General features: G+C 34.3%; 2 protein-coding genes across 5 annotated transcripts; both read left to right on the top strand.

The window, feature by feature from the left end:
- The first annotated feature begins 1730 nt into the window (after positions 1-1730).
- Positions 1731-7998, top strand: LOC149417755 (glutathione S-transferase-like). The gene is made up of 5 exons (XM_089639180.1): positions 1731-1880; positions 3078-3232; positions 3696-3863; positions 5349-5476; positions 7697-7998. Exons 2-5 carry the CDS (start codon positions 3094-3096, stop codon positions 7871-7873), a joined length of 612 nt encoding a protein of 203 aa, XP_089495306.1. The 5' UTR covers positions 1731-1880; positions 3078-3093; the 3' UTR covers positions 7874-7998.
- Positions 7999-11860: 3862 nt separating this feature from the next.
- LOC149417756 (glutathione S-transferase-like) lies at positions 11861-17247 on the top strand. Of its 4 annotated transcripts, none has more exons than XM_089639177.1 (6): positions 11895-11946; positions 12681-12764; positions 12955-13105; positions 14707-14874; positions 15428-15552; positions 17023-17247. In XM_089639177.1, exons 3-6 carry the CDS (start codon positions 12967-12969, stop codon positions 17218-17220), a joined length of 630 nt encoding a protein of 209 aa, XP_089495303.1. In that variant the 5' UTR covers positions 11895-11946; positions 12681-12764; positions 12955-12966; the 3' UTR covers positions 17221-17247. The 4 variants fall into 4 exon arrangements, with proteins under 4 accessions (XP_089495305.1, XP_089495303.1, XP_089495302.1 ...); XM_089639176.1 differs by having other exon boundaries at positions 11919-11983; XM_089639179.1 differs by lacking the exon at positions 12681-12764 and having other exon boundaries at positions 11861-11946.
- Positions 17248-20558: the final 3311 nt, after the last annotated feature.

Consider the following 20558-nt stretch of genomic DNA (forward strand, 5'->3'; position numbering starts at 1 on the left):
GTTTTAAATGTTTACAAAGGTTTATACTAGATAAAAAATTATAACTAAATAAAAAATTTAAAAACCTTAAGATTGCTGTTATTAGAAATTGTAACCAAAAAACAGTCAGAAAGGTGTGTCAATTTAAGTGTTTTGTTTTGCGTTTTGTGGCTTTGATCTTGATTATATTATAGGAGCGGTTAACAACAGTAGTAAAGAGTTCTGATGTTGATAGCACATAATAAATAATGATTCACAGTACTAAAAATACGAAAGCATCGAAGATAAAAACTAATCATCTTGTTATTGATACAAACTTAATCTTTAGTGATACTTTTCACGGTTTTATCACGTCGAACTCAACTGATGTATCCACACATGTTTCAGAAGTGTTCAAAAAGTAGGTATTGACAGTATCCCATCATTGTAAATAAGTGTCGAGAAACAGGTTTTTACTGATGATAGTGATGATATTCTCGGAATGTAATAAACACGCAAAACTAAGATATTTTTTACATACAATAATTCTCTAGTGGTCATCTTGTTAAATTGCCATGCAAAACTACTCGTCAAATAAAATGCTCAGTCATGCTTGGTAGCCAAAACGGTTTATGAATTGATGAATTCGTTTATATAATTATCTGTACAGTAAAAACATGATGACTGATGACTGACTCTTTTCAAGGACACGAGTCGACCGGATGCGATTATCTACCGTTAGAGGTAAAAAACGTATGATCGAATCATCTTCCATAATATTTTATATTCTAGCAGTAACATAAAATAATATTGAAACTAGAACAATACTACACATAAGACAAATCTAATCTAATCAAATTTGTAGGATTCAACAAAGTGCCGGTGTAGATTACGCTTGATTCAATAAATGGAGTCAATAAATATATCAATAATATCCCCAAACTTGTTGCCATGTCATGAATCTTATTAGTTAGTCACTAACTAACTGTTAGTGAGTGTGTCTGATAGTTGGTTATGTATGTATTGCAGAAGAATGTTACATTTCGCCTTGTGTTCCTAGTAGGCACATGGAATTTAATAGTGGGAACGATGGCAGGACTGTCAATTTAGTTGTTAATTACTCTGTGTAACACAACCAGGTCTGATATAATTCTTCTGTCCGACAGTTATATTAGATGCAATTGATTCATCAAACTGACATAATCCATGAATTTTATTAAAATTCTGCGCTTAAAATGCACGCACCTAATGTAATTATTTATATAATATTTTACATATTTTGTGATACATTACAGAATTAGCTCAGAAAAAACCAATATACTATGGGAAACCAATACATAGGTGATTTCCGTCGTTTGTGCGTCACGTAAAAGATTTATTCCTAAATGGAAGTTGTATTTTTGTAAACCAGTCAAATCTCTGTATTTTTTTATTTATGTTCTTGTTCTTTTTATTTTTGTTTCGGGCATATATTATTTTTTAATATAAATTTATTTTTATTATTTGTTCCTCATGTTTCATCAAAATTTTACCACCTACAGGTAAAAGCCCTCTGGGCGTTAAATAAATAAAGAAATAGTAGAACTGATTAAACTGGTCGCACTGGTTTTTTTTATTTCTGTTTTACGCTCAGCAAATTTGCTATAATGAGTAATATGTCCAATTGACAACTCTCTAAACGACTGCAGCGAACCTTGTTTTATTGCCAGTATTGCCACATAGTGCATTTTCTTAAAACTTAAGATCGTTTTAACACTAAATGAGAAATAAGAAGAATTTTATTTAGTAAACGATATTTCGGTTTGAAACACCTGACCGTTTTGTTGGCGAGTGGTTAAAAATAGATATAACTCTGTAAAACAGTCGAGTCTCTTCATCCATTCGATCTGGTCGTCAATATTGAAACACACGGCGAATCTACAGTGAGTACACTCCTTTAACAATATACTAATTATTACTTTACTATCGAAAAAATGTGTGCATTCCCAAGTAAATTACTTTAAGTTTGTTATCGAATTATTTGTTATTGTACAATATATATTATGCGATGTAATTTTTTTTTGTATAAGTTAACAAATTATACTGTATCTTATCAAACAATAAAAACGCCACATTTCGATGCTGGCTGAACAGAAATGATGTAATGCCACATAATTACTTACACGGTTCTAATTTAAACATCCTTTCAACTGGAAATATGCTTTACTCATTATATACCTACTACCTGTGTACCTCAAGTTAGTTACATATATTTTTATACATAGCTACACACATATTTTTGGCTTTTCAATATTGTATTACTTAAACAGAATCTCATTTTGCTTTGTTATTTACACACGTTCTATTATATTTTCTATCCTTTGCTGTTTTACACGCTCATAATGGCTCTTTATTGTTCACGCAATTCTAATTTCATGTAATGGTTTTTGTTTTATACTATTAGTTTCATTTGAAAAAGCAAAATGGTGTTGATGGTCTAAATAAATAACTCACACATTTTCAATTATGTTTTGTGCATCATATTATATACGCTTTTCTGTTAGTCAGACTCAGTTAGAATTTAATTCAATTGGCTTCACGAATAATTGCACTTATATCGGCCTTGAAGTCATTTACGATCTGCTCATTCGTAATGCAGTTGGACATATTTTCGTCACACCCAAAACATCTCATTTATGCATCAACTTCTTTTGGTAACATTTTTATTGGCGGCCAATGCATTCAGTCTTCATTTTCATGATAAAATCATATACACAACTCTCAATATTGTCATCATCGGCCTTTTAATCTTCCATGAACATACTTTCCAAATAAACTCATCCACTTATATTAGGTACCTACGTGAAGTTTTCAAACCACTTTTTGAATGACCATTTAATTCACTTAAGACCTACATTCTTTTATTCATCATTTAGGCGTTCTGCATGCCTACATCGTTCATCATAGGCATGAAGAACAGATAACCATACTGTACTAAAAAAATACTATTATCTGCATACACATCATTATCATTTACTTCTAGAAGGAATCATTTGTTTTGAAGAACTTATGATTAGATACTGATAAACTAGATGTTGTTGGCATAAATACGTTGTTCATGACTCTATCTTTTGTTTTAGACTACCTACTGTAACAATGACGGATTCAAATTTCAAGTTGACATATTTCACCTTAAAAGGTTTGGGAGAGGCCATCAGGTACGTGTTCGCCTATGCTGATGTGGATTTCGAAGACATCAGGATCTCGCAAACAGAATGGCCTGCAGTAAAGGAAAGCAAGTATTTTTATAATATTTTCTGTGAACCTACTCAGTAATAACTTTTTGAGTGATTATTAGTTTTATTAGAAAGTCGTTTTTTTAATGTAAGACATTATTCAAAAGGATTCTTTTCTGATTTTATAATGTATAGATCGACATTAAGTTTTAACACTTCCACCAAGTAGACCCCTTTTTACTTTTTTTCGTTTTTAAATTTCTAGGAAAAGCGAATGAAGTGTTATGAATTCAAATCGTTTAGTTATTATTTTGGATCTACGATGTAACAGACCATCTTCCTTCCACTTTTTCAGCTTATTATTTTCTTAGTGAGCCCTCTGGTAAAACTTTGAAAAATAGGCTCCTTCAAATATTTGTGTTCTGATAATTTGACGATTCTTGGCGATTCATCCCAAGCCATCAGTTCTTTGGTGTAATTTATTTTGTTCGGTGTTAGCTAACTGTTATATGTTTTTTTCAGGTTACGAGTACCGCCAGTTGCCAGTGCTGGAGGTAGATGGAAAAACCATTAACCAATCTGTGGCCATCACCAGGTACCTGGGGAAGAGGTTTGATCTGGTCGCTTCAGATCCCATGACAGACGCCCTTCTTGAAGCCCTCGTAGACAACTTCAAAGATCTCCACGCAAGTAAGTTCAAAATGCTCAATTTAGTAGACGCCCTAAACCAGTTTACTTCCTATGTTTTTTTTATGAAGTTGAATATTTTTTGATAGGACTGCCATAAAATTGCAAATTTTGAAAATTATATTTTCTTACACCAAATGATTATTTTCATTACCTAACTTGTTTAGACACGAAATAAACTTACCGAAAATATCTAAAGCGAGAGATCATAAAAAACTTGGAACAAATGGAATGTATTGTACATTGTTTCAAATGAAAACAATCGTACCTAAGAATATAAATTTAATTTATTTTGGTACTTAGAGTAAAAAAAATATTTTTTATTGACTAGGCTTTTTAGTAACTACAACCATACATATAATTAGTACGGTTGATATGAAGTTTAATCAGAAACAATGAAATTGATTTGTTCAAACATGTCCTCTTTTTTCAGGATAACCGTCGGATTTATTTTCATGTAAAAATATTAAACTTAAAACAATACAGATAAAATCTTATGACAGACATAAACTCATAACAAAAAACTAAGGGTCCAGTCAGTTTCCATAGAGATAAATATTTACAAAAAATACAAAATTGTGATCGTTTTTTTTTAAACCAATTGGTATTACTCATTGGTATGCACGGGTTGATTCTACATGATGTTAGAAGTAAAAAATTTCGTCAGTTTTTTTTTTAATTCCATTATTTTAAGGTAGTTTTTGGGTTAAAAAGTTGAATTGTTTGTATGCGAAAATAAATATTATTTTATGGAAAAATATGTTTGTACGGGAAAATAAACATTGGAATTCAAGAAAAATTTATTTTACATGTAGAATCAGCTACAGCATTTACATTACAGCATTTTTTTGTCTTTTTGTACATTATATATGTTTTTACAATCTTTCAGAACTTGCTTGTATTTCTTATTTTTATTTATTATCTCATTTATTGTTGATCAGATTTTTTTCTGATTAAAGTTGTTAGTATATTTTTATATTTCTTATAATAAGATACTGTGTTATTTTAAACACGTAACTTTTTTTTCTTATAGCTTTTATTATCCAGTGTTGTATTTTTTTTGTTTTTTTAATTTGAAATGATTTGTATTATGTTTGTCGCTTTTTTAATATGTGAAGATAGAGTTTTTTCAAACATTATAGCCTATTTATAAATAAAAATATTAATAATAATTAAAATAAAATATGTTTTTATTAACCAAATATGTTTTTATTAACCCTGATGAAGGTTCGGGTTGAACTGAAACCGGTTGGTCATAAATATTTTCAATAAAGTGGTATTCAAACAAAGTTATTTTATTTTAATTATTATAATTATGTATACCCACAAAGTGTTTGCTACAAGTGAAAAAAAAATATTAATGTTCGTTTGTTCAAAATCTTGAATAGTATATTATATTGTTGAACTGGTACCGTGGCTTGCACGACTCATCGCTAATATATATACTAGGTCACAAATATATATTTTAATGATTTAATTTTTTTCCAGAGATCAAAGAAGCAATGTTTATGAAGAAAACCCCTGAAGCTAAAAAAGAAGCCAACGATGCGTTGGAATTCCTTTTCAAAAAATTAGAGCCACTTGCAGCTGGTGGGTTCTTTTATGGAGAAAAAAATGTGAGTCAAGTGTATTTTCTTATGTTTAGGTTTATAACTCAACCAAATCAACTATCAGCCAGTATGATTCTCGGCCCGTTTAAAAGAGCATGGGACACGGTGCACAGCACAATAACAAGAGCACAAAAGATGCAAGTAGTTTATAGCGCAATGTGTAGTTTTTTTTTCTTTATTTATTTTCATTTCTTTACACATATAATACATATTAACAGATAGTATATAATAACATAATATATATTACCAAATAGTATAAACAAGAAATGAAAACCCACTAAGGCAATGCCTGAGTGTGGGTAATATAAAAACGATTACTATATTACCAATTACCTAAAGTATAATACAAATAAGTAGAAAAAGATTTGTTTATTAAGTTATTTTCAATTACAGTGGTACCTCGACATACGAGTTTAATTCGTTCAGCAACCTTGCTCGTATCTTGAATTACTCGTATATCGATGCAGATTTCCCCATACAAAACAATTAGACTACTATTAATCCGTTCCAACCCCCAAAATGAAACCCCAGTTATTTTGGTTACGTGGTTTTGAATAATAAAAACGTACTCATAAATGACAAATATTTATTGTACTACGCCCATACTGCCTCGACAAGTCAACAACTCGAACACCTTGATCATGTTTTTATATAATTTCACGTTTTAATTCAATACTCATCATCTTTTTCTTAGCACTTGACTTTTCACAAACTTTCTTCCGATCCATGGTTATAAAAATAAATGAACTACAACTATTAATGCAAATGTAAACGCAACAAAAAACGCAAACACAACTTATCACAGACAAATGCTAACTAATTTACTGGCCGTGGTGGGCGTGGCCGCGCACGCGCGCCACCGGCCGATCTGCTAAACCGAACTCGTATCTCAAATTTCGCTCGTAACTCAAAGCAAAAAATCACTCGCTTGCCGGCTCGTATCTCGAAAAACTCGTATGTTGGGGCACTCGTATGTCGAGGTACCACTGTATTATATAAACACGAACAGTTTGCTGTAAAGCGTGTTTGTAATGCATAAAACGTTTGATAAAACATTGCTAAATTAATACAATGATAAAATTACAAATCTGCCATAAACATTTAAATAAACTGATTTTTGGTTTGCATATGGTGTCGGTAAAACGGTAAACATCAATTATTGAACTATATTATTTTTTGCCAAATTTGCGCAGTCTTCGAAATAATTATTAGCAGATGTAGTTACACTATATATTATATGTGCATAGAGTAAGCACGTTACCCCACGGGTCGGTAAGCAATTTACGAAAACCAAGATACTGCGCAAAAATTAGTTTGCTATAATAAAGTAACGTTGGGCAGCACAGTTCAGTGTCGAACTTTTCTGCACAGGGTTTTACAGCATTTGGCTTAAGTCGATTGCTTACCAACTCGTGGGACGACGGGCTACGGAAGATATAGTAGCACTTTTTAAGCGTGAGGTGGTATGTTACAACCAACTTACTTGGCACATGTTAGATCTCTCATCCACGGTGACACAGATCATTATCGTCACTTTCATAATGTTACCATAACGTAAAAACTAAAGTAACTATTTTTTTATCTTAATACATTGACTCAATACACTTCGATGGTACAGAGATTTTGTTGACTAACACTTTGGTTTTACTGCGATATATATACAGGGTGTATCGGCACTAACCCGACAAACTTTAACCAGCTATTCCTTAGCACATTTGGAGTAAAAAATGTTATGGGCACTTTGCTGTCCGGTAGCATTTTTTTTCAATTAAAAACTATAAAATTCAAAATTTCCACACTACATCACTGTCATTGGCATTGCTTTTCGGGTTCAGCAGCTGTTATAAGCAAGTATGTCGAAAAGCGTCTTCGCTCTTTCGCTCACACTAAATAATAATAGTTAAAAATGAGACGAATGGTGCCGTGCCATTTCGTTGTAATTGTAAAAGTGCGCCAATATAGGTACACACGTGCATTATTCAACGGAATTCGAATAAAATATTGCCAGATGGGTTTTCAAACTTTGACAAAGGATAAAACAGTGGTGACATGTGGTGAAAATATGAATAATAATTTTTTTATTAAAAAAAAACGTTACCGGACAGCAAAGTGTACATAAGATTTTTTACTCCAAATATGCTAAGGAATAGCTTGTATTAAGTTTGTCGGGTACGTGCCGATACACCCTGTATAACAGGTTAATAAAACATCTTGTTTATTTCTCAGGCAACATGGACTGATATCTACTTTACTGGAATGACAGAAATGTATTCCGACTTCCTTCCTGGTGTTCTGGAAGCCTACCCCAATCTGGCCGCCCTCACGGAGAAGGTAAAGAGCAAGGACAGCGTCAAGAAGTACAGAAAGAACAGACCTGAAGACAACTGGGTCATGCCGAAATAACTTATTTACTATGCATCCGATAGAATTACGTAAATTTTAGTTTTCTTACGAACACATGATTTGCCAGTGTGAGAGTTATTTCATCCTGTTTTTGTAAAATAAAGAAAAAATTATATTACATCTCAGTATGTACTTCATTACTAGTTCCTACCTACCTTTTGTATTTTATGTATTACGCAAATGGACTGTCTGTCCAAGAAAGTGTTTCGATAACGCTTTGAAAATGTTTGATCGAATTCACCAGAATACAGGAAAAGTTGAGCTTACTTCCGAGAGACAGACACGCCCACAATACACTTCTATCGGTTTAGCTCTTCAGTGGTAAGTTTGAGAATTCTGTTGGCTGATGAATAAAATACACCTACCGATTTTGAATGGAAGAAGGAAGAAATGAGTCGTTTATGAGCGAGCCGCACAATTGAGCTAGCTCTTTGGATGAGCCGTATTCGTACGACTCCTGGTAAACTGCACCACGGCTCAAGTGAACGGTTAATTTTTTTATCAAGATATATTTTAGAAAAATAGGGCTATTAAAATTCTCCAAGTATTAATTATTATTAGACATATGTACCTACACCTAATAACTACCTCGTATTTCATCTTTCTCGTGGTACGAGGCAGGGTACCGGTACGAAGAGTGGTACGATCATTCATACGCTTACGGCGAGAGCTAGGAGCCGTATCAGGGGAGCCGTAGCGGGGCAGCCATTCCGGGGAACTGTATCGGGGAGCCGTGTCGGGTGAGTCGTATCGGGCGAGTACAGTATTCTCATTGATCATACGCTCAAAGCTAACAGCTCCCGATCAATTGAGACGTCGTTCAATTGAGCCGTAGTTCAATTGAGCCGTAGATCAATTGAATATTAATCTGGTATAAAATGAGTCAGACCCATCGCTAGGAGCAGCCAGAAGAGTCACCTTGTGTCGGTAAAACAAGACACGGTTGAGGAAGACAAGTTCAAAGCTAATCGCTAAACTTAATGCTAATGAGGAGTATATTATAATTGCGCTTATCCATCCATAGCACCAATCCTGAGATAATGATAACCTTTCGTTGGTTAATTAATTTCGATGTCAGATCACACCTAATATGTTTTTGCCGGAACGAAACGAATCACAAATAAATGGTCTTAGAATCTAGATTTTTTTAACTTTATTTAAAGGATTAAAAAAATCAACCTGTGAAAACAAAGTTCTTTTATTATAATGCTTCTATTTTAAAACAAACAAAAATTGGTTTGGCTGTGGATTGAACCTTCCTTCCCTGGGACCGGAGTCAACCACGCTACCGACGTCTTCAAATGCAGAGCGGGTAGGACCGACATTTATTTCTTATATTAACTGCTGTAACCTCGTCTGTTTTAAAAGAAATACTTAAGTTATCGACAAGACAGTTATTGAAAGAATACATTGTTTTCGACAGTGAGTCTATCTGCCGAGTCTCAGCTCGATCGGATGTCAGGAAATGGGTTAATTTCGGCTTTCATAATTTGCATTCATTATGAAATAAATAAATAGATGTGTTTAAAATAACAACCAAATTAATAAAATCAATGTTACACAAAATATATGTTTCAAGTATCGTCGAAATGCACTAGTTAGTTATCATCACGAAAAATATTAATTTTGATTGAAATGAACTCAAATTTTCTTCAAAATGAAGTGTCGTTTTCAAAATTACAACTGATTGTAAGAAAAATTCAGACAAGCGATAAAGTATCTACCTATTATTACATAATTTTATTAAGAGAAAAATATTTTAAATGATTGTCATTTTCTAAATTGGAAATGATTTAGTTTCTAATAATTTTCTACAGTGTTCTGAATGTGTTTCATGGTGTGAAATGACAAAAAAAATCACTTTCAACAGCTAGTCCAAATTTAATGGGCTGAGTAAATATTGTGTATACCAATAGAACTACAAGATAGAGTATAAACTGTTGCCTTTATTGGAAAAACATAAATCAATACATAATGTATACCATTGGAATAACAAGACAGCGAACTTAACCTTGTTTAACTTAAACTTGTTGCCTTTATTGGGAAAATACAAATCAATACATTATGTATACCATTGGAATAACAAGACAGCGAATAAACTTGTTGCCTTTATTGGGAAAATACAATTCTATACATTTTATATAACTACCATTGGAACGACAAGACAGAGAATAAACTTGTTTCCGTTTTTGGGAAAACACAACTCAATACAATATTATGTATACCATTGGAACTACAAGATGGAGAAAAAACTTATTGCCTTTTTTGGAAAAAGACAATATACCTATGTAATATTTGACTCCTCCCACTTTTATAATGTGTTATATTCTGTCTCCCTCTGCTTTCTTATAAATATGCATGACCTCTGTCTTAGTTTTTAGTTATATTTCACATCCTGATGAAGCTCGACCGTGGCGAAACCGGTAGATGTAATAATAAAAAAGTCGTGGTTAATAAACAAAGTGTTTTATTTGATTTAATACAAATAAATACTTTTTTTTTTTAACTGCGCCGAATTAGTTTCGAACGCGAAACCACTCGTTCCGTAGCCAAGGGAAGACCCTCTACTTTATGCCTATCATGAGAAGTGATAAAATGACTATTTCACACGACTTATTTATAAGTAACTAGCTGTACCCGAGGTTGCTCGGGTTTATGGTTTGGAAAGTTGTTGAGGTTGTGGATTCTGGTTTGCCTGAAAACTGGGTGCATTTTTAAGGTAGATATTATTATGAATATTGCGATGTCTTCATTCACTTCTCATACATTATCCTTATACGCTTTCCTCGTTCAATAATTACAATAGCGTATTATCCAAGATGGATATTTTCAGTTGCGAACTTACCAAATACAAGAGGTCCATAAAAGAATATTTCTCTGAATAATGTTATGTCTCAATTGTTTATATTTCTATAATGATTTGATTTACATCTACAGCCTATCTCCATGGCTATAAATATATTGATAAATGTTTTGGTTTGTAAATTTTTCGTTTTATATAATCTTTTGTTTTTTTATAAATTTTTGAATTCATATTCCTTTCTTACAAATTTAATTTACTTATTCCTTATAATGCTGTCTCAGCAGAAGTAAAGTCACAAGGAGGAAATACATAATTGGTTATATTTTGGCTATTTAATACTTATGTACAAACTGAAATAAATGTAAGCTGTCGATTTCCAGAAAATTAATAAATAATTAGATAAATCACAAACGCCACATTTCACACACATCGTCCTCGATTGTCCCCGATCTCTTCTACATTTTCCTTACACCCCTTTATTGGTTCATCACAGCCTATTTTATTACACAAATGTATTTTATTCACTTGGTCTTGTCACGTCTTCCCCAAGCGTCCCAAATTCTTCTACCATTCGCTTCCACATCATTCTTCTTACACCTTTTTCATCATTCCTCATATATACCTCATTTTACCACTAATTATTTGATTCATATCTTCCTAAGGCGTCCCTGACTTTTTTATACCATCCACTTCTTGTAGTATTATGACATCCACATTTTTACTGTTAAAAAACTTATTTCAACTTTAATTCGACTCCGTATCTCATTCCATTGCAGAGATAATGCGTTAAGTGATCCTCGGGGGTCCTTGACTTTTTCAACAATTAAAACCACTCTCTAAACCCTCCTGGCACTGGTAAGAACAAATTTTGAATGGTTCATAGCAATCGGATGAATGATATAAAAATTAGTACGGGACAAGCAAAGAAACTTTAACACATAAAGCAATCCAATGGTTTACATGGAACGCCTGATGGTTTTTGTTTGTTTGAAGTGCTCTAAAAATATATACAACGCATTGTTGTATTACATTTAGATGAGACATGAAGCAAACAAAATAGGTTCTGCTTTTTGACCTTCAACAGACCTCCAACTCTCCCAACGCTACCGATTCCGATCTGAGCGCACCGCTTATCGCGTTCTAATAGTGCAACAAGTTTCGACGTGATATTAGTATGAAGTAGCATCTGTGTAGCGCCAGTAATTGTAGCTCTATAATACAACGATGTTTTTAATTCAGTCAAGCCAGTCAAGCGCCTTCGATCGCGCAGGTTAGTCGTCAGTCTTTAAAACGTTAGATATTCAAAAGTTAGTAAAAAAGTGTTTATTTTAGGAATCTACTACTCACAATATTATATTTATAATAGGGACACCGTCATTGTTCTATAGGTTTTCAATGAAAATTTTCAAGTAGCGTCATTGATCCAGCATCGTAGGTGCATAGGAGGAAAACACAAACAAACTTTCAACAGTTGACACTAAATTTTCTACACGCGAACGTTCTAGTTTCTACGACTCAGTTCATCAGCTCGACTGTAAAATGTGTTTCCTCCCTCATTTCCAAAGACCCTCCACACAGCAATCCCAAAAGGCCTCAATGTGTATTTTTTTACATTAACTCCACACAGGAGGCCCTAAGGAAAATAATTTCCCTCGGGGCCTATATCATCTATGGGGATGCTGTGTGGGGGGTCTTTTTGTGGAGAGGAAGGAGTGAACATGGGTCTTGAAGAGTCCCATGTTGTAGGAGTATGGAAACACAGAGGTCGGCAAATTGTTCGGCAGCAGAGCTGTTGAACTCAAGAATGAGTCGGAGAAGCGACCCGTCCTCATATGACAAATGTCAACCGTGTATAAATATGTAAAAAATCAAAAACCAAAATTAAAATAAAACTAGCTGAAGTTCCCGGGGTTGCCTGGGCTTAGTGGATAAAAGGGGTGAAGGGGGATAAGGAGGAAATCTCATGTAAACAGTGACCTCATAATAGACACTTTTGTGTTGCAGGTCAAATTCATCAAAATCTGGATACAAATATACATTTGTGAAGATACAAATTTGCGTTACTTCGCAGTGCAACACATAGAAAATGTAAAGAAAGATTTTATTATGTTCTAGGTTTCTAACCTTGTGTATTTGCCTATATTTATTATCATGTAATTGGCCATTCTAAATACGGCACGCACTTGTTAGCAGATAATAAGGTATCTTATAATTTAATCAAACCAGCGCTAGCTTCATAAGTACGTGTTAATTAATTAATCTGTATGTATTATTCTAGACTCCAATAAACATGACTGATTCAAAGTTCAAGCTGACGTATTTCACCCTGAAGGGGCTGGGAGAGTCCATCAGGATCCTGTTCGCCTATGCTGATGTAGACTTCGAGGATAAGAGGATCGCGCAGGAGAATTGGCCGGCACTTAAAGAAAGTGAGTGTTTTGCTTAAATAATAATAATTGGATGACTTGTATAGCACAATTTTTGTGCAAAATCATCTCAAGGGCGCTGTACAAATTTATAATACATTTCTACAGTTGTTAAGAGGGTTTGACCCAGGGTACAAATAATAATAATTGTATAAACTTTGTTCGGTAGAACGCGCCAATCTAGGTTAGAATTAATCATCTAGAATGTTTATACTCAATAATCTCAGGTGTGAAAGTTCGCAACCAAGGTCGCGTGTCAGTATCATGATAGTTTCCTTTTTTTAGGAAGGTATCTCAATGTACATAAATAAAAGGCGGTGCATGGATTGATATTACATGTATTGGAAACCTTCTGGACATTTTGCTGATGAGCCCTAGCTCAACAGATTAACAGAACTATATAATTTTGACTTACCTCAAAGACCGACCAGTTTTTAGCTATCTGTATCTAAACTACGGGTGCCGAACATCGCGTTTTCTAATGCCGAACACTGCTTTTCTTGATGGGAGAAGCGACGGAACGTCCCGCACACCCATTCGGCGGCTGACGTAACTCCGTAGAAGCGTGATCCGTCTTCTGAAAAGGTGGATATACTCCTCCTGGCCACATCCATAAACTCCAGCTATCTATAAGCGGGTAGCCGTTCCTGGGGATGCTGCAACCCATACATAGGGCTCTTTCTCGGCCCGTCGAACACGTGCGATGTCGGGATTCAAACTCCAAAAATCAAAAAGAACGAAGTTCCCGCTTGACAGCCATGCATGGCACAAAATATAAATCGCGTATGATCCAATCCTACGCAGGATTGACCGTTACTTTACGGATTCCCGTTCAATCGTATACCGGCGGTCGCGTGGTCCGTCCGTAACAACTTCCGTCCAGCGAAATCACTATTACCCACTTCGGGAATGGTTATTTTTCGGTCACAAAAACGTTTACCGCCGTGCCCGTAAGCAAAATCGCACTCATCGGCGACAAAAAAGGGAATTACATTCCGTACAATTAATTATTCAAAAACGAAAAGCACTGCGACCATCGTCTGTACAGTCCACGAACCCACACGTTGACTGTCCAGCCAAGAAGTGATTTTTGTTTCCGCCCGGTTCAGATGTTAAATTTTAAATTATGATTCGAAATTTTACCAAAACCAATACCAGCGACAATCGCCCAGTTCCTAACTAGGTGAGAGGATTGGCGAGGATAAATGTGATGATGCAGAACAAATTAATGAATAAAATATTAAAACAAAAAGAGTCTAGCCCTGCATCATAACACAGTGATCTATGTTATTACTAACTATTTATGGAGATAATATACAGTACAATACTTACCTGGTAGGTCACTTGAGATTAACACTTAATTAACATTATCTAATTGTTTATACGTCCCACCAATTCCTAGGTTTGCTAAGTCCTCCAACACAAGCAACATTTTCCGCTTATTGTGGTGGTAGTAGGAGATTTTAAAATATTTTCATATTATTCGTAACCCGGGAATATTAATCTTTCTTTAAAAAAATGAATATGTATCACAAGTTCGTAAAACCTACATGGGCGTACAATACTCGTATAATATGATTTAATAATATAAATATTTTTGTCAGGTTACGAATACCGCCAGTTGCCAGTGCTGGAGGTGGATGGAAAGATCCTCAACCAATCTGTGGCCATCGCCAGATACCTGGGGAAGAGGTTTGGTCTCGTCGCGTCAGATCCCTTTACGGATGCCCTTCTTGAAGCCCTTACTGACAACCTTAGGGATGCCCAAACAAGTATGATCATAAATAAATGAAAAAAATGCAAGCTTATTTATTACACTGTCCATATTTGAATATCATAATGTCTTATCGATTTTAGTTCCTAGTTACCCATATTGCCTGTTCTAACGAATCATATACTCATTCCTGATATATTTTTTCCTAATTTTTAAAAATCTCTTAAAATTAATGGTATTCTTGTTAAAAACGGGATTGAAGGCCAATTACGAATAAATTGAAAGGTATCCTAAAAAAATTAATTAAAATACCTATATCCGAATACGTGTTTATACAAGTCCTAACATTTTTACATTTCGTACTGATATATTATTGATATAGGCAGGTGGATGAACACGTGTTCCGATATAATTACGAATTTACCAACACTTTATCAGGAAGCGAAGAGATTTGCAATAAATCAGCATTTTCTCCTTGCCGGCTCTCCTTTACCCAAGCCAATCAACTATTTAGTTACTAATGGACCGTTGTAGGAGATTTTGCATGTTTTAATATTTAATTCTGTGTGGGTTTTATTACGAACTTTCCGTTAAATATATTATGTTTTCAGAACTCAGGGAAGCAATTATGAAGAAGACTCCAGAAGCCAAAAAGGAGGGTGAGGAGGCTATGACATTCTTCCTAACACAAATAGAGCCGCTTGCGGCTGATGGGTTCTTATACGGAGAAAAAAGCGTAAGTAAATATGTAAAGTTAGTATTACGGATGTCGCTAATTTACATGAGACCTTTCGATACACGGAGAAAACTTATTGATATGAAATACTGATAATTTATTACAAATCTTATCAAATTATTCGTTTTCCTGTTAAAAATTGGACTGCAGAACTATAACGAATGAATTGAAAAAGTTCCTAACAAATCGTCAGTCAAATATAAAGATTTATGGGGACTGCGGAACACGAGTTCAAACAAATACTGATATTGTCGCATTCCATCTTAGGAAAAAAATAAGTGTTCTCGATATATTCTGAAAGACTTATATTTTATCAGGAAGTTAGCATGCTCTAACTTTTTGAACAGGGTCATTTTTCGCCGTGTAAAAAGCAAATTAAATTTATGTATAGCGTATTAACGCCTCTTTATGGGATTATACATATGAATAGTAAAACATATACAGTACATATTTATTATACATAACAAAACTGCCTCAGTAACAATCTTATATATTTTTAGTGATAAATTTAAAAAAATCCACTAACTCGATATAATTATTTCCCTACTTAAATATTCTGGGCAATGAACAATACATATGGTAGTTAGTCCCAGAATTTCTGCAATGAAATATCGATTATTTGTTCGAGAAAGAGTTTTGACATTTTTTTTAAATAATTTATGATTAGAATTACTTCTTCTAGCTACTTCGACTAGCAATGCGAAGGTCTTGGGTTCAAATCCCTAGTGCGCAAATATTTTTTATGAATATGTGTTATTTCACAATTTATTCATTTAAAATAATATATCGTACCTATACTCGCGGCGCGTTCCAAAGTGGAAGATACTCTCAGTATCGCCAGGGTGTAAGAGCACCATTCAGAATTGAAACGTTGCTTCAAATGGCTTTAGCTGTGTTTGGTGACCAGATCTGAATAGTCAAGAACTCCCTCATCTTCCTCTCTCCATCTCCCTCCCCTTACACTTCCTTCATCCTCACACGGACAAAACTTACTAATATGAAATATTGTTAATTTAAATAAATTAAATGATAATGTCAAGTCACAATGTCCTTGCTTCTTTTGAAAAATTGCTAACTTATTAAAAATCTGGTCAAATTATTCGTTTTTATTTTAAAAACGGGACTGGAGGCCTATAAAGAATCAATTGACAAATTTCATAATAAAATCTCAGTAAAGTACGAATGTGTTATGAGAAAGTCGGAACATGTGTTCTTTAAAATAATAATCGCGTCCATTACATTTTTTCGACAAGGCCACCTGCGTGAACACGTGTTCAGATATATTCTGAATGACTAATATTTGTATCACATTTGATTTAATAACATGTACTCCTTTTTCTCAATGCACACCTCAATTATTGGGAATGTCATTGTCTCCTCGTATCCAGACGGTAGGGAGCAGTTGGGACTCTTGTACGGTATTCACAGAAATAAAAAAAATGGTTAATGTGCCTTGTTTCTATTATCTAGGCCACCTGGACAGACATTCACTTTTTCGCCATCTCTGAGCTGTTGGAACAACACTTCCCTGGTACTCTGAAACCCTTCCCAAACCTGACTGCCCTCACCGATAAGATCAGGAATAAGCCAAGTGTCCAGAAGTACATCAAGAGCAGACCTGAAGACAACTGGGTTCCTGTTGGAGTAACTCATCATGCTAAAGAATAAACATTGATGATTTTTAAACCTCTTCAATTATGTTTTTTTACCCTTCAGATTAAAAAATATTTTTTAAGTCCCAACGACATGCTGTAATTTCATGGTATTTCGGATTACTCCCAGGGTATCTAAAATGTGCAGCAAATTGTAAATTTGTAGTGAAAATGAATACTTTTTTGGAATCTAGATAAATCATCTTTGAAATTTTTGTATTTGAAATAAACATTGAATATATAAAATTCTTATCAAACATAAAAATGTTACCCGGATATTTTGACTCGAAACGTTCCTTTTGTGTAGAGATTAGTAAGAAAACTGTCACTTTTAATGTCGTTTATATAATAAAAATATATAAATAAATTTTTATCTTTCAACCGTCAATGACAAAAGCCCTCCAGTTTGTACATATACAGGATAATTATTTATCTTTCCAACGAAGTGCACATCACGTATCGACGCAATATATAAAAATAAAAAAAATACTTTTATAATGTCTGGAGGACAGATAGTACGGTCAGGTCTGTCCTTCATAACTGTGGAAAAATATTTTCCTCATTGCCTCCTGTGGGGCACAGTGTGAGTTATTTACCATTTTATTTGACTCATGACATCTCTATGACAAACTATAAAAGTGTTACCCTTCAAGCCTCGGAAGGTCATTACTAGCCACAAACATCATGTTCCATTAGAGGTTCTGAAAGACGGATCTGACCGTCCGATCTGTTGTCCATGTGTAATCTTTTGGGATGCTGTGTGGATGGTCTTTTTTTTAATAAAGAAGTGAGAGGAAAATCTGAGAAGGTAAAAGGTAGAGGGTTGGGTTGGAATCTAGTCAATCAATCTAGGAATCAGTCCCTCCACCTCTGGAACCTATGGCATAGGCGTTAGTTATCCAATAAATGGTTCCCGGGGCGGCGGTACACAAACCCGCCTACCAAATTGAAAAATAGTAGAGTATAAAGATATTCGTACACAACTGTTTCACGTTTTTTAATTGTGGTTTTCGTGTGATTTGTGTTCAGAGCCAGTGAGAGATTAAAACTGAAGAGATGAAATAGATTGGGAAGAGGCAGGTGGGGAATTTCCTGGCCATTCAGACTTGGTCACCAAACACGGCTAAAGCCATTTCAATTATCTATGGTCTATAATCTTACATCAGGGCGACACTGAAAAATCTTTCCACTCTGGAACGTGCAGCAAATGTACCTAAGATTGCTTAAAAATAATAATTTGTCAAATACCACAAATTAATTCAATAAAAGTTATTTGCGCTCTCGGGTATTTGAACCCGCGCCCCGGGATCGCTAATCGAGAACCTTACCCCTCGATCAAGGAAGCCAGTAAAAATATTGATTTTTGGTTGAACCAATGAATTTATTGGGGTGAGTCTGTTTGCCTGAAGTAAAGACAATTTCATCTGAATTCTGGTGAAATTTATCAAAAACTACAAAATGTCGAGACACTTTCTTGAATTAATAATCGGTTTGGTACGACCTGGCCCTAGGAGTCAAAAGGTGTCAATGAAACTGTCAACAACAGTTTTCTTTTAAATCAGATCTCGCTTCCACCACTCTTATTTTTCTAGGTCCCACGTTCCACTGACATAAGTGCTGCCTAAAAGTAAATCGATATTAATATAACTAGCAAATGAAAACACACTTTCGTGAGTTTTTTGCTGTGAGGCCCTGCATTGGTCAAGTTCCCTGATAATAGAGTTTTGTCTCTCTTTATGTACAACAGCAATTGTTAGTTTTTCCCCTCTGTAAGTACAGCAACAATTATTAGTTTTGCCCCTTTATAAGTACAGCAGCAATTATTATTTTTGACTCTTTGTAAGTAAAGCAGCAATTATAATTATTAGTTTTGCCCCTTTGTATGTCCAGCAGCAATTGTTATTTTTGCCCCTTTATAAGTACAGCAGCAATAATTAGTTTTTTATTATACGTATGTTGCATAACTTCCTTATTTGAAATTTACTAGACGAATGAAAACAAATTTCTAATAATATCCCACCGAGTGCTGCAAGACCCGGCATAGAAAATTAAGTTCGCTATAGTAAGGCAAGGTTGTGCAGCGCAGTTCAGCGTGGAACTTTTCTGCGCAGTGTCTTACAAAATTAGGTTTATGTCGATTGCTTACTGGAACTCTTAATTTTGACAGCATTTTTTGACCAAATCGGTTGGAGAGCTCTATAATTTCAAGATTACTATTTTCATTTAAAAATCAAAGATCAATAATTTGAGATGTGCCTATGAACAAAAAATGTATCCACACATCACAGCTAAACTTTTCTATTTTGATTTGAAACCGATTCCAAAAATAGCCGGGTTTTTGGAAAAATAATATCGGGCGATAATAATAGCAATAATAGGCGAATAATAACAAACTCACAAGGACGAAAAAACCGTGGCAGGAATACCGTACTACATGAAGTCGGGTTCATAAGTTAGTTGAACAAAATGCACAGTTATTACCTTATTTTCGGAAATTATCAACGATTGGAAATTTTTATTTTCCTGAAAATAATTTTTCCGGAAAATTAGTAAATTGAAGTTTCTGAAACTGATATCTGGAGAATTATTTTTTTATATTTGTTATTGGGTATGCTGTTTGAAAACTTCAATGGTTCTTTTTGAAAATTACGGAGGGCGCCAATTCCGTCCACAACAATCACAATTGTGCAGGTTTTGAGTTACTAATACTGATACTATCAGATGATGATATGATAATGGCGCTGATAATACCTAACACAGCGGCCTTGAGGTGTTCACTAGCACCAGGCGCTGTTTGGCTCGGGGACAGATCTGCATATTTTTTTTTTTTTTTTTTAAAGAAAGACAAACATTCCCAGGTTACGAATAACCCAAAAATGTTTGAAAATCTCCTACTACCACCACAGAAAGCCGAAAATGTTGCTTGTGTTGTGATGGAGGACTTAGCCAGCCGAGGAATCGAACACGAGGAATATAAATCTCAAATCAATGTAAGTGGTGATATTTAAACTGATTATTATGTCCTCATTATTATTATTTACGTAATGAATGTACAAGTAAATTGTATGAGTACCAAAATACCTATGCAGAAATATATGATAACATCAGGTATGGGCGTAATCAAAATATACGATTTCGATAATCAGTGTATCGAATGTTTGGATGACGATGGAAGAATTTTATTCCTGAAAAAAAACATACCTAAATATGTACCAATGAATTTGAAAATCTATTCAAGACATTGAGGTATATACATGGAGTCTATATTCCTTGCAAAATCAGTGTTAAATGTTGTTCCCGTGCGGGAAGTAGGAAGGGAAGTGAGGTAGCTGTCGATGTCGCCCGAATCCTTCC

Source organism: Hesperophylax consimilis, chromosome 14 (genome assembly GCF_061612785.1).
Source record: "Hesperophylax consimilis isolate HC1 chromosome 14, BYU_Hcon_1.0, whole genome shotgun sequence".
Lineage (NCBI taxonomy): Eukaryota > Metazoa > Arthropoda > Insecta > Trichoptera > Limnephilidae > Hesperophylax > Hesperophylax consimilis.